This window comes from Talpa europaea (assembly GCF_964194135.1).
Source record: "Talpa europaea genome assembly, chromosome: 7".
Taxonomy (NCBI): Eukaryota; Metazoa; Chordata; class Mammalia; order Eulipotyphla; family Talpidae; genus Talpa; species Talpa europaea.
In genome coordinates this window covers 118432889-118447198 of record NC_140074.1, presented here as the reverse complement: position 1 = coordinate 118447198, position 14310 = coordinate 118432889, and the positions used below count along the sequence as shown (strand labels likewise).

General features: G+C 39.8%; 1 protein-coding gene across 4 annotated transcripts in view; it reads left to right on the top strand.

The window, feature by feature from the left end:
* Nucleotides 1-14310, top strand: part of FBXL20 (F-box and leucine rich repeat protein 20) — a gene marked incomplete at both ends in the record, with an annotated part of 83642 nt that overhangs the window by 42400 nt on the left and 26932 nt on the right. For all 4 annotated transcript variants that reach the window (XM_084236710.1, XM_084236709.1, XM_084236708.1 and 1 more), the window contains one exon: nt 12116-12170. In XM_084236710.1, the coding sequence (XP_084092836.1) occupies nt 12116-12170 (55 nt within the window). The remainder of the gene's footprint in view (nt 1-12115; nt 12171-14310) is intronic.

Sequence of the window (14310 nt, the reverse complement as noted above, 5' to 3'; positions counted from 1 at the left end):
TTTCTCTTAAATGTTTGTGGTTTTTTTTTTCACATTTCCATTTGTTCTTTTTAAATTTTTTTTTATTTTTTACATCACTGTTCATTTTTAAACAATATTTGCTTTCCCCCACCCCCTCAGGTGTAGTCCCCATAGAATTTCCTTCACCAGTGCGCCCGCCCGTGCACCATCACCTCAGTCCCTATGCTCCTCCCTCCCTCCTGCTGATCCCTCTCCCTCCTCCTCCCCTGCAGTTTGTCTCTGATTTATAATTGTCTGTTTTTGCTTCGTTGTGTTTTTTTTTTTTTTTAAAGATTTATTTATTTATTTATACAAGCACTGGGTACAGTCAGAAGCGCGGGAGAGTGAGAGAATTCACCAGAGCCAGAGCAGGGAGCAGAGCAGGCAGAAGGACCGAAGTATACTGCTGAGGGGAGCAGCGGGCGGCAGGAGAGGTCTGCGCGCCATGTGGGACCCTCCTCCAGTGGCCGGGGAGCAGCCGGGGATTGAACTGACGCTGCAGAGGCTGCGGGCAGCTTCGCAACTCAGCGCTCAACCGCTGTGCCACCGGGGAGGCCCTGCTTTGTTGTGTTTTGTACTGTTAATATTTTTTACACTGATGTCTTATTTGGTTCTCCTATATTCCTGTTAAAAGTGAAACCATCTGATATTTTTCTTTTTCCTTCTGACTTATTCACTGAGCATAATTCCTTCTAGCTCCATCCACGTTGCTGCAAATGGCATGAGTTTATCTTTTTTGATTGCTGAATAATATTTCATTGTGTATATATACCCTTCTTCTTGATCCAGTCATCTGTTTTTGGGCATTTGGGTTGTTTCCAGGTTTTACCTATTGTAAATAGTGCTGCAGTAAACATAGGGGTACAGGTGTTCTTTTGAATCAGTGTTTTTGTGTCCTTTGGGTACATCCCTAGGAGTGGAATTGCCAGGTCATATGGTAGCTCCATTTTTAGTAGACTGAGGAACCTCTAGACAGCTTTCCATAGTGATCGGACCAGTTTACACTCCTACCAGCAATGTAGGAGAGTTCCTTTTTGAGTATATCCTTGCTAACTTTTGTTGTTGCTAGTTTTTTTGATATGTGCCGTTCTTACTGGTGTAAGGTGGTATCTCAGTGTAGTTTTGATGTGCATTTCCATGATGGTAAGGGATGTTGAACATTTTTTCATATGCGTGTTGGCCATTTGCATTTCCTCTTTGGAGAAATGTCTTTTTTTTTTTTTAATTTATTTAATTATTTATACAAGCACTGGGCACAGTCAGAAGTGCGGAAGGGTGAGAGAATTCACCAGAGCCAGAGCTGGGAACAGAACAGGCAGACTGACGAAATACACTGCTGAGGGGAGCAGCGGGCACACCAGGAGAGATCTGTCGCGCGGCATGTGGGACCCTTGCTGGCGGTTGGGGATTGAACCAGCGCAGCAGAGGCTGCGGGCAGCTTCGCAGCCCAGTGCTTAACCGCTATGCCACCGGGGAGGCCCTGGAGAAATGTCTTTTAAGTTCTTCTGCCATTAAATTTTTTGTTTCTTATTTTTATTTTTTTAAAGATTTATTTATTTTTATACAAGAATTGGGGTACAGGGCCTCCCCGGTGGCGCAGCAGTTGAGCACTGGGTTGCGAAGCTGCCCCGCAGCCTCTGTAGTGCCGGTTCGATCCCCAGCGGCCAGGCGAGGGTCCCACATGGCGCGCAGACTGCTGTACTGCTCTTGCACGTACTGCTCCCCTCAGCAGTGTACTTCATCAGTCTGCCTGCTCTGCTCTTCCCTCTGGCTCTGGTGAGTTCTCTCACCCTCCTGCGCTTCTGACTGGACTGTACCCATTGCTTATATAAATAAATAAATAAATCTTTAAAAAAAAAAATAGAATTGGTACAGGCCACAGATGCGGGGGGTGAGAGGATTCACCAGAGACAGAGCGGGGAACAGAATAGGCAGGCGGACTGAAGTACACTGCTGAGGGGAATAGCGGGCGAGACGAGAGGTCTGTTCCGCCATATGGGTTTTTCCCTGGCCGGCCAGGAATCGAACTCATGCTGCAGTGGCTGCGAATTTCTTCAGAGGTTGCAACTTAACCTCTGCGCCACCAGGGAGGCGCTAAAATTTTTATTTTTAACTTTGTGTTTTGAAAGTGTCTTACAGGACCTCCCCTGGTGGCGCAGTGGAGCGCTAGGCTGCGAGGGCTGCCCGCAGCCTCTGCAGCACTGGTTCGATCCCCGGCCACCAGCGAGGGTCCCACATGGCACGCAGACCTCTCCTGCCGTGCCCGCTGCTCCTCTCAGCAGAGTATTTCATTGGTCTGCCTGTTCTGTTCCCTCTCAGGCTCTGGTGAATTCTCTCACCCTCCCGCACTTCTGACTGTATCCAGTGCTTGTATAAATAAATAAATAAATCTTTTAAAAAAAAAAAAGTTAGAAAAATAGTACAAAGAATTCAAGCTTCCACAAGCATTAGCACTTTATATAACTAAGTGATATAATTATCCAAATCAGGAAATTAACACTGATACAGTACTATTAACTAATCTACAGGATTTATGCAGAGTCCTAATTCGTCCCAGAATACAGAAATATCTTTTATCTGACTCGGGATCCAATCCGGGGTTATGTGTCCCATTAAATTGTCATGCCTGTTTAGTTTCTTTTATTCTGGGTCTTAGTGTTCCTTTGTCTTTCTTTTCTTTTCTTTTTTAAAATATATATTACATCATCCTTTTTGTACAACATATGATTTCCTATGAAATTCCCACCACCAATTCACCCATGCACCATCACCATAGTCCCTCGTGCTCTTCCCACCCCTGTCCTGATCCCTCTCCCTCCTCCTCCCCTACAGACTGCCTCTGGTTTATGGTTGTCTCTTGATTTTGACTTTTACTTTATTATAGTTATTTTTTTCCCTGATCCTTTATCTTTCATACTCATGATACTTTTGAAGAGTATCAGTGAGTTATTTTATAGAAGTTCCCGAATTTGGCTTTGTCAGATGTTGCCTCATGATTAAATTCAGTTTGTACATCTTGGCAAGTATACCACAAAAATTGGCATGCCCATCTCCATGTTTTGAACAGATATATTAACTTTAATCACTTAGTTAAGAAAGTATCTAAGTTTCTCCACTGTAAAATTATTTTTCTAATTGATAAATATCGTGTGGAGAAATATGTTGAGACGTTGTAAGTGTTCTAATACTCTTATCCATTGATTTTAGCATCCATTGATATTACATTTTTTAATAATAAATTTTATTTTTATATTCCCCATACAATTGCAACCCCCTTATTTTGACCCCAATCCCTCCCCTCCCGCCCTCTACCCCCCATAGAGTGTCTCTGGTTCATAGTTTTTTGTTGATTTTGATTTTCACTTTCTTATAGTTATTCATTTTCCTGGTCCCTTATTTAAGTTTTCTAGATTCCTGCTATGAGTGAGACCATCCGGTATTTTTCTTTTTCTTTCTGGCTTATTTCAGCTGAGCATGATCCCTTCCAGCACCATCCATGTTGCTGCAAATTGCATGTGTTTATCTTTTTTGAATGCTGAGTAATATTCCATGGTATATATGTACCACATCTTCTTGATCTAGTCATCTATTTTTGGGTATTTGGGCTGTTTCCAAAGCTTAGCTATTGTAAATAGTGCTGCTATAAACATAGGGGTGCAGGTGCTCTTTGGAATTGATGTTTCTGTGTCCTTTGGGTAAATACCTAGGAGTGGAATTGCTGGATCATATGGAAGCTCTATGTTTAGTAGGTCCAGAAATCTCCACACAGCTCTCCATAGTAGTTGGACCAGTTTGCACTCCCACCAACAGTGCAGAAGAGTTCCTTTTTCTCCACACCCTTGCCAACATTTGTTGTTGCTAGTTTTTTAATATGTGCCATTCTCACTGGTGTGAGTTGGTATCTCATGGTAGTTTTGATTTGCATTTTCCCGATTACAAGTGATGTTGAACATTTTTTCATATGCCTGTTGGCCATTTGCATTTCTTCTTCAGAGAAGTTTCTTTTTAGCTCTTCTGACCATTTTTTGACTGGATTATTTTCTTTGTTGTTGAGTCTCATCAGCTCTTTGCAGATTTTTGTGATCAGTCCTTTATCATTAGTGTTGTGTGCAAAAATGTTCTCCCAGTTGGTGGGGTTTCTCTTTGTTTTTGTTATCGTCTCTTTTGCTGTGCAGAAGCTCTTTAATTTGATGTAGTCCCAGCTGTTTATCTTTGTCTTCACTATCACTGCTTTGGGTGATGTGTCTGTAAAGATGTCTTTGATGTGCATATCCCGTAGTGTTTCGCCTATATTTCCTTCTATGTATTTTATGGTTTCAGGTCTTATGTCTAGTTCTTTAATCCATTTTGAGTTGATTTTTGTGTATGGTGTGAGGTAGTGGTCAAGCTTCATTCTTTTGCATGTAGCAACCCAGTTTCCCAGCACCATTTATTGAACAAACTTTCTTTGCTCCAATGCATAGTCTTTGCTCCTTTGTTAAAGATTAGTTGACCATAAATCTGTGGGTTTATTTCTGGATTTTCTATTCGATTCCATTGGTCTGTTTGTCTGTTATTGTTCCAGTACCATGCAGTTTTGATGATTATGGCTTTGTAGTATAGTTTGAAGTCTGGGCGTGTGATGCCTCCATTCCCTTCTTTTTTTTTCAGGAGAGCTTTGGCTATTCGGGGTTTTTTGTGATTCCATATGAATTTCATCAATAATTGTTCTATTTCTTTGAAGAATGACATTGAAATTTTGATTGGAATAGCATTGAATCTGTATATTGCTTTTGGTAGGATGGCCATTTTAATAATGTTTATTCTTCCAATCCATGAGCAGGGGATGTCTTTCCATTTCTTTGTGTTTTCTTCTATTTCTTTTAACAATGTTTTATAGTTTTCTTTGTATAGGTCCTTTACCTCTTTTGTTAGATTTTCTTCTTGAAGTATTGTCCCCTTGATCATAATGTAGTGACCATTGGGGTCTCTTTTTATCTTTTTGAGTTTGAAATCTGTTTTATCTGATATAAGTATAGCTGTTCCTACTTTCTTTTTTGGTCCATTTGTTTGTACGATTGTTTTCCGTCCTTTAACTTTGAGTCTATTTTTATCTTTTGTAGCTAAATGTGTTTCCTGGAGACAGCAAAAGGTTGGGTTTTGTTTCTTAATCCAGGCTGCAACTCTGTGTCTTTTTATTGAAGAGTTTAGTCCATTTACATTTAGAGTTAATATTGATATGTTAGCATCTGTATTTGCCATTGTGTTTGTCTTTCCTTTGATTTTATTTATTTATTCTTTTAATAACTTTTTTTTTTTTTTTTTGGTCTTCTTTCGTTGTTATTCGTCCCTCTGAGGTTCTGGCTTTAGGATTCCTTGTAGTATTTTTTGGAGTGGGGGTTTAGTCGTAATGAAATTCCGGAGTTTCTGTTTGTCTGGGAAGGTCCTTATTCTTTCTTCATAGAGGAAGGAGAGCTTTGCGGGATAGAGTATTCTTGGTTGGCATCTGTTTTCTTGGAGTCTGTTGACTATGTCCCTCCACTCTCTCCTTGCCCGTAGTGTTTCTTTGGAGAAGTCTGATGTCAGCCTGATTGGCTTTCCTTTGAATGTTATCTGTTTCTTCCCTCTTATCAGCTTCATTATTTTTTCCTTGTCCTGAATTCTTGGGAGCTTTACTATTATGTGTCTTGCTGTATTTTTCCTTTCTTCATGGAAGTTTGGTGTTCTTCTTGCTTCTTGTATATCAATTTTCAGCTCCTTCTTCACATTTGGGAAGTTCTCTTCAATTATCTCTTAGAATATTTTCTCTGTTCCTACACCTCTCTCCTCTCCTTCTGGTATTCCTATAACTCTTATATTTCCTTTCCTCATGGAGTCAGATAGTTCCCGAAGTCTTTCTTCGGTCTTTTTCCTTCGTACTTCTCTTTCCTTTTCTGTTTTGGTTCTTTTTATTTCTGTGTCTTCAAGAGTACTTATTCGTTCTTCCATTTCATCTATTCTGCTTTCATTGCTTTTCCCAGAGTTCTTTAGTTCCTCTATTAATTCTTTGATCTCCTGCATTTCTTTTGCTTCCCCCTTTAAAGACTCAATTTCATTCTTCTGCTCGTTGATTATTTTTCTCATATCATTGTTTTCCTTTATGAGTTCTGTCACTTTTTTAATCATGGCAATTTTAAATTCTCTTTCTGGAAGGCTCAGAAGTTCTTCCAAGTTACTGTCTTTGCAGTCTGGGGGTTTGTTTTCTTTTTGTGGTGTGCTTTTTTTCCTGAGGAGTTGTTAGGTTGCGTGTGGTTCTTCTACTCCCTACTGTCTGTTTTCTGATTTGTCGTATGCATTGGGACACTGTGTTGCTGGGACTGGCCGGCATTTTGGGTGAACTTCTCTGCTCCCCTCTGGCTCCTCCGGGAGCCATCTGTCAGTTTCAAGCAGTCTTTACTGAAGAAAGGTCCCTGTTCTAAAATGCCAATGTGGGGACACACTCCCCTGTGCACCTGGTCTGCCCCGGCGGTGGGTTCCCGCTCCCCCTCTGGGCTTAGACTGCAGGCCAGAGGGGGCCTGGTGTGGGCGAACTTCCCCCGCTCACCTCTGGAGCCTTCTGCAGGCAGTCTTTACTGAAGAAATGTCCCTGTTCTAAAATGGCGATGTGGGACACACTCCCTGCGCGTCCGGTCTCAGGCACACTCCTGTGCGCCCGGTCTGCCCCGGCCATGGGTACCCGCTCCCCCTGTGGGCTCAGACTACTGGTCGGAAGGGGCCTGGGGTGGGCTAACTTCCCAGCTGGCCACTGGCTCCTCCAAGAGCCTTCTGCTGGTTTCGAGTCCCTCTGTGGCGCCAGAGATCTCTCCTAAAGCCCTTGGGGAGCTGTTTTTTTCACCCTGTGGGACAGGGAACAGAGCGGGAATGGTAGGGTAAACCTCAACGGCTTTGGGTTGCTGTGTCTGCCTTGTGCCCCACCGTCATGGAGAACCAACGCCCCAAATTTCGTGCCCCGGGTCTCAGTTCCAAAGCCCTCAGGTCCAGGACGCGGGCTGTAGCCCAGTTCAGTGTCCGCAAGAATGGCGTCTTTTGCACCTCGCTCCCGTGCCTGGGTGCCTGGTTCCTGATTACTCAGTGAGGGACTTTCACCTCAGTGAGGGTCCCCGGGCGTCTCCCCGCAAGCCTAGGTCGCAGGCGCGGGGACCTGGGCAGCCGCGATCCCGATCCGCGTTTGCTTTTCAAGTGTGCAGCTTTTCCGCACAAGCTTACTGGCCGGCCTGGGGCTGTGTGCAGGTCTCCTCCGGGGGTATTTGTTGTTCTCTAATGGCGCCCGGAGCCGTTTGCTCACTGCCCCCGGCAGCGAATCCTGCAGGGTTCTCCACAGCTCCAGTTCACTGGGTGTGGTTGCTGAAATAGTTCCTTTCCACTCACAGTCCCGCTTGATGCGTAGTTTGTTCTTGTTGGTCGTTTTAGTTTGTTTTTTTCCTCCTTTCTGTTGGTCGGAGAGTGCCGTCTTTGTGGGTGGGGGAGGGTAGCAGGGTTCTGTGCTTTCCTCCCTTCTAGTCCTCTTTTTATGGCAACTTTCTTCTTTGGGTAGTTTGCTGGAGTTGTCCCTTTATCTTCCGTGTCCCAGTTCTCACTGGGACCTGCCGCTTTTCCTCCCTATTAACTTTTTTTTAATGGGAGATCTTACTCGCAGCGTCTCCTCCCTGCCATGTTGCTCCGCCTTTTGATATTACATTTTTTAACTGTCGCAGTTGTAACTGTAATGTTTTGCCAAGATTATCTGGCCATAGTTCCTTCTACATTTATTAATTGGAATTTTACCATAAGGATGAGTTTTCCCTTCTGTTCTGTTTACTTATTTATTCAATTATCTTTATCAGTATGGGCTAAAGGATATTTGTTTCATTCTATGAAATGTACTCTTACTACTTATTTTATTGTTCAGTCTGTGTCTTCTAAATTGTGAGTGCCTTTTGAATTTCATTCTATATCTTTGTATTAGTTATTTTTTGAGATACAGTTTAATAAATGTTATACATTTGGTTTGGTTACATCTTACATCTTTCCTGTCCAAATATAAGTTACTCTACAAAGAGAAAAATTGTTTTGTAAGACCATACTGTTTCCTTATAAATGCAAGGCCACAGCCAAGTTAGCCAATGAATTATAACTAAGTGTTCTTGTTTCCTCTTAACTTTGGTTTACTTTAACTTACTTACTGGTTCTTCTTTCCTTTAAAACAAAGTTTATTATTAATGCCCTAGCAAGCTGGAATCCACTGTTTGCATAATGAGAAATTCAGTTAGCAGTATTAACAATACTCTGTTTCAGAGAAGAACCATATGCATTTATTTAGGAGTACTTCTTGAAAAATGGATGTCAGTGTTTATTAGACAAAGACTCTTGTGTCTTTGCTACTGTACAGTGACTATTTCTCAGAGGTTCCTTCTTGAGGATATTGATAACTATAAAAATGACGTGTGTGATTAGACTGCTTGAGCCCACGTGTGCCCTTTTAGCTATAAAACAACATGCAGTTTCAGAATGAGGATGATTATTTGTAAGGATATGACCTTATTTTCTGATTATCTTTTCAACTCTTCGAGGTGCTGGGTCATAATCGTGATATAACATATAATAAAAGTATGTGAGTTGATAGGCATGAACTTTCTAAACTAAGGTGGAAAGAATGAATTTACTGGGATTTTTTTTCTTTGAAGACCACCTCTAGGTTTGGTATTTACTGGGAAGATTCACAGGACTCAGCATATAATCATACTCATGGCTGTGATTTATAATAGGGAAAGGATACAAACCAAAATCCGCAAATGCAAAGGTGCATCTGGTGAAGTGCAGAGGAAACTAGGTGTAAGCTTCCAAGAGTTTTATCCCAGTGGAGTCACGTGGGATTATTCTCTTTATTCTTCGAGCAGCAATTTATGACATTTATAAATGAAATGTTGCCTATCAGGGAATAGTAGGAAACCTCCCAAAGTCCAAGTTCTCAGATACTATCCAAGGGCCAACATTTTACCAGGCATTTTTTCTAAGGATAAATATGCTTTGTTGGGCCTCCCTGGTGGTGCGAGGGGTTAAGACACAAACTGTGAAGCTGTCTGCAGCCACTGCAGCTGCTCCCCTCAGCAGTGTACTTTGGTCAGTCTTCCTGTTCTCTTTCCCACTCTGTCTCTGGTGAATTCTCTCACCCCCCACACCTCTGACCTGAACCCCAGCTCTTGTATGCATAAATAGATAAATCTTTAAAAATAAATAAACAAATCTGCTGGTTTTTGTTTTTTTTTTCCCAAACATGCTATTTTGTATTCTTTTCAAGAAACTTATAATGCCTATGATTGCTAGTAGTTTTTCATTCACTTGCCATTTCTGGGTGGATATATGTGTGTGTTTTCCTGAAGTTCAAGTTCAAAATGATGGAAGCTGTTAAGGATCTGCTTCATTGAAAGCAGTGAGACTAACAGAAATTTGAGAAGTGCCTAGATCAGTTATGGAGAAACTTCTAATGACCTGGATTAAAGAACAGGCACAGAAACATATCCCTCTTGGTCCCATAATGATCATGATCAAACCAAAATATTTGTTTGCGATGTTGAAAGAAAAGACAGCCTAGTAATATGTTGAATTTAAGATTAACTCTTGGTAGTTTAAATGATTCAAGAATCATTATTCATTACATAATATGAAAGTGAGTGGTGCGTTTGTGAGTGCTCATGTAAACTGATTGTGGAAGAATGTTGCTTACCAGAGCAAATCCTCAATATGAATGAAACCTCCTCTTTTGAAAATGGATTCCTGAAAGGACTTTCCTCCTCAAGGAGGCTAAACCAGTGGCATGTTTCAAGGCTTTTGAGGACAAGATAACAGTCTTATTTTGGGGCAATGTTGCAGTCTACAAATTAAAACCCTTTGTGACCTGGTGCAGTGAGAACCTCAAGGCCTTCAAGAGTATCAGTGAGCACACACTGCCAGTGTAGTACAGGAACATTAAGAAGTTAACGGATGACCCAGCTATTCTTCCAAGATGATCTAAATTGCTGTGCCAGCAAAATGGAGAAGTATTATTTGTAGAGCATACCACTTGCTTACTGCTCATAATATTCTCAGTTATCCTGCTTTTATTAGTCATCTTCATCTCAATATTAAAGTGGTGTTTCTCCTTTCAAACACCACCTCTTTGATCCAGCCTGTGGATTAAGTAGTTACAGTAGCTTTTAAAGCCTGCTACCTGAGGAGGATCTTTGCCCAGGCTATTACTGTGACTGAGGAAGACACAGATGCAGTTTTGGAAGGATTGCAACATCTATGACTATATCAAGAACCTTGCTTGGGCTTGGGGTAATGTCACCAAGTTGTGCATGAAGTCATGACTTCAAAGGATTTGCCAAGGATGAAGAGTTTGCAGAAATCAACAAGGCTGTGGTTGAGATGGCAACAACTTTAACCTGACTGAATATGACATTGAGGAGCTCCTGGAAGTGGTTTGTCAGGAACTGAATAAGGAGTTCACTTGTATCAGTCTGAATTTTCAGTTTCTTTTTTTATCCATTTTTTAATCCATTTTTTGCATCATTTGTTTTAATATTCAAATTGGTCCAGATCTGGCCAGAGAGAGTCCCTTCAAACTGTACACTTTTAGAGGGAATATAGAATGGAACAGCCACTATGGAAAAGACTGTGACAACTCCTCATAAATTAGAGTATTATATGACCCAGCAATTCCATTTCTGGATATATTCCCAAAATAATCAGATGTAACACTCCAGGAATCTTCAGTTATCTCAAGGACAGTCATAAAATTCTTAGAACAATTACTTTTGGTTTCCTTAAATCTTCAAATCATACAATTCATGTACTTTTTCCTACTCGCAAAAGGATTTAGCTTCTTTATCAGATCAAAATGACCTTTCAGAGGCTGTTTGTGAATAAGGAGGGCTTCAAGCAGAAGTGAACCATTCATTTTATTCCCAGGGTGCTCTGACCTGTTTTTGCAGGTGGTTTATAGTGGTCAGTTTTCAGGCTTTGAGTAGATAAAATTATTTCAAGTCATAACACTTCAAAACAAATATTTAATCTCTGAAGACTGAGGAAAATTCTGGGAAATAAGTGTTTCCTAACAAAAGTGTTAAGTAAGTTTCATAATTTTCTAAATTAAAATTAAATACATAGAGATTTGGGCCTCCCTGGTGGGGCAGGGGGTTAAGTCTCAGCACTTTGAAGCTTTTGGCAGCCACTGCAGCATGCGTTATATCCCTGGCCAGGGAACTAACCCACATGGTGCAGCAGACCCTTCCAGTCTCACCTGCCACTCCCGACAGCTGTGCGTTTCAGTGGATCCGCCTGTTCTGCTCCCCACTCTGTTTCTGGTGAATCCTCTTACCGCCCCTCCCCCACCTCTGGCCTATACCTCAGTTCTTGTATGCATGAATAAATAAAAAATCTTTTAAAAAAATTTAAGAACAGAAAACCTTAAAATACATAGAAATTTAACTTTATGTAGTTCTAATATTTAGGTGTTACAGTATTTTAGTCTGCTTTTTACTTTATAACTGTTAAGATTCTTTTTAAAGATATAACTCCCCAAGTCTATTTCTTTTGATAGCTATAAGTGTGAAAAAAAAATTTTTTTAATAATAAGAAAATTTTTTTAAAGATTTATTTATTTATGCATACAAGAGCTGAGATGTAGGCCAGAGGTGCCGCTGAGGTGGGAAGGGGTGGGGAGCAGAACAGGCAGGTTGACTGACATACACTGCTGAGGGGAGCAGTGGGTGAGACAGGAAAGTTCTGCTGTGCCGGTGATCAAACTTGTGCTGCAGTGGCTGCCAGTAGCTTCATAGTGCTGAGACTTAATCCTTTGTGCCACAAGGGAGGCCCCTAATATCAGAATTTTTTTGACATCTTTTATTTGATGTAAATAACTGAACTTCTATGGTACTTATATGTACACTATCAAGTAAAAGATATTTTCTCCTCCTGTGTTTCATATGGGCAATAGGATCTTTATAAATTGCTCGTGTTTTTTGTGTGTTCGGAAGAAGTTCTGCCTTTTTGTGCCTTGTGTGTATTATAGCCAGTAATTTATAGGTAAAAATCAAGAGAAACTTATATAATAAAGTTTGTCTTCCTCTCTTTTTAGGATATTCTCTTTTCTGGACGTTGTTACCTTGTGTCGCTGTGCTCAGGTCTCCAGGGTAAGAATGGCTGACATGATTACAGGGAAAGCCCTTCTTGACACTGAGTATTAGTAGGCAAACTGTTTACTTCAGATATCAGTTGTGTGTTGTTATGTCTCAAACAATGTAACTTCACAGTGACATTCCCAAAGCCATGTAATTTTACAGTGGGATTCTACTCTTGTACTTTCTCTAAATTTTTAACTACTTATAACATTCCAGTGAAAAAACATAAAACATACCAGTTAAAAGGTTAGGCTCTACTCACAATAAAAGTGTTGTGTTATGTTTTCCTAGTTCATTTTATACACATACACACACAGAAGTCTCAAGTCTAATTTTCATGTTACATCCCCATATTCTGTCCTCAAAAGATAATAGCTAGATTTTTTAGAGCACACCAGATTCTGTTCTCAGGAGTCAGTTTCTGTATTATACTTAACTGTCCATTTTGGTAGTTGAAATTGTTGTGACGAAATAGAATCTGTTATAGGAAAATTGCTTTATAAAGCCATTCACATTCTTTGTAATATAGATATGTAATAATTAACTTAATAAAATGACTGAGTACCTACAGTTATCTTTTTATGAACTGGATGTTGACTTTTTGCTTATTTGTTTAACAAATAATTATGTATCAGGTACAATTATAGTTGCTGGTATTGTGTTTAAGTGTGTAGATGGACCTAGGATTTCCTTGGTTTCGCCACTGTCATTCCAAAAAAAAACCCAAAACCACAGAAATCCCAACAAAACTTGATGGAAAAAATTAATCTTGTCTTGTAAAGTTTAACATAATATCCAAAAGCCATATTATACCTGTGTATTAGCAATTTTGGAAACAATCAGTAGTGTTTTAATGATTTCTGTTCATGGTCTTCTGTCCCTGGTACTTGAGAGGTAGCACTCTAAACATGTCTGGAACAGATGAGTGGATTGTACTTTATCTCTATAAGGCTGAAGTCAAATCACTGAGATACAATTTAGACCATTATCTAAACCTGTTTAGTTGCAGTGTCTCACCTCATTATTGTTGATTTGAATAAGTATGTAATTGTTTTCATTTTCAGGTTTCTCTTCACTCTTAAAATGTTTTAACTTAAAAGAAAGGAATACTAATTGCCATTTTTATTAAATGTGAATAGTTGATATATCAGTAGTTTGCCTGTTGTCCTCTGCTTGAAGTATTTATTTAATGATTTGTTTTTAAAAAGACTCAAGAAAACCTGACATTGCTAAATTTTAGTCTCAGCAATACTGAAACTAAATATAGACATGTTCCTGCATGTTGGAGAAAGTAGTATAAGGGTCAGGCTAAATCTGAGGTAGACTCAGTGTTTACTAGGTTCTTCTGTTGTCTGTAGTGGCTGTTAACCATTTAAGAAGCCACTGGAAAATAGGGAGCCTCATAAAGAACATAGTGAACTCTTAAGAAAATGTGGAGATTTCTAGAATAATAACTACTTGCTTACCCTCAGGGACACAACATATTTTGTATTGATTGCTTGACAATTACTCTGGGACTTGGAAGTTTATCCACAATTTCTTTTTTTGAATTTTAATATTGAATCCATGATTGGATTTGTTATAGTAAATTAGAGATGATTACTCTTAAGTTTATAATTCAACAATTTTTACTTTCGTTTACACTTTAAAAAGAGCTTTTTAAAAATTTTCTGATTAAAATACAGAAAAATATACAATAAATTAACTCTTACTGGAGTTGTTTGTCACCTAATCCTGAGAAGTTGAATAGCTTGGAAACTTTCTTGCCTACTTCTAGCTTGTTGAAGAGATGCATGAGAAATGTAAACTTTCACTGTTTTAAATTACCTTTGAATTAAGTTGGAGGGAAAGTTGATCACTTGCAAAATGTGTGAATGAGCAAACTGGTAATGGGCAAAGCATTAAGGCTCTATTTAAATACTTGGAAAAATGACAGTGTCTTTTTTAAGTCCCAGGTTCACCATATCAGTTGGAATCTGACCAAGGGGTAGTAAATACGTATTTTGAACATAACAGTATTCTGAGTACTGACTAATCTTTGGTTTCACCCTGGTCTTGTTCCCAGTTTAGTGGTGGAGTAAGAGACTGACTTCTCATAAGGTGAACTATCTCATTTTGGTATTAGAAACTAGACTCTATCCTTTAGAAAATG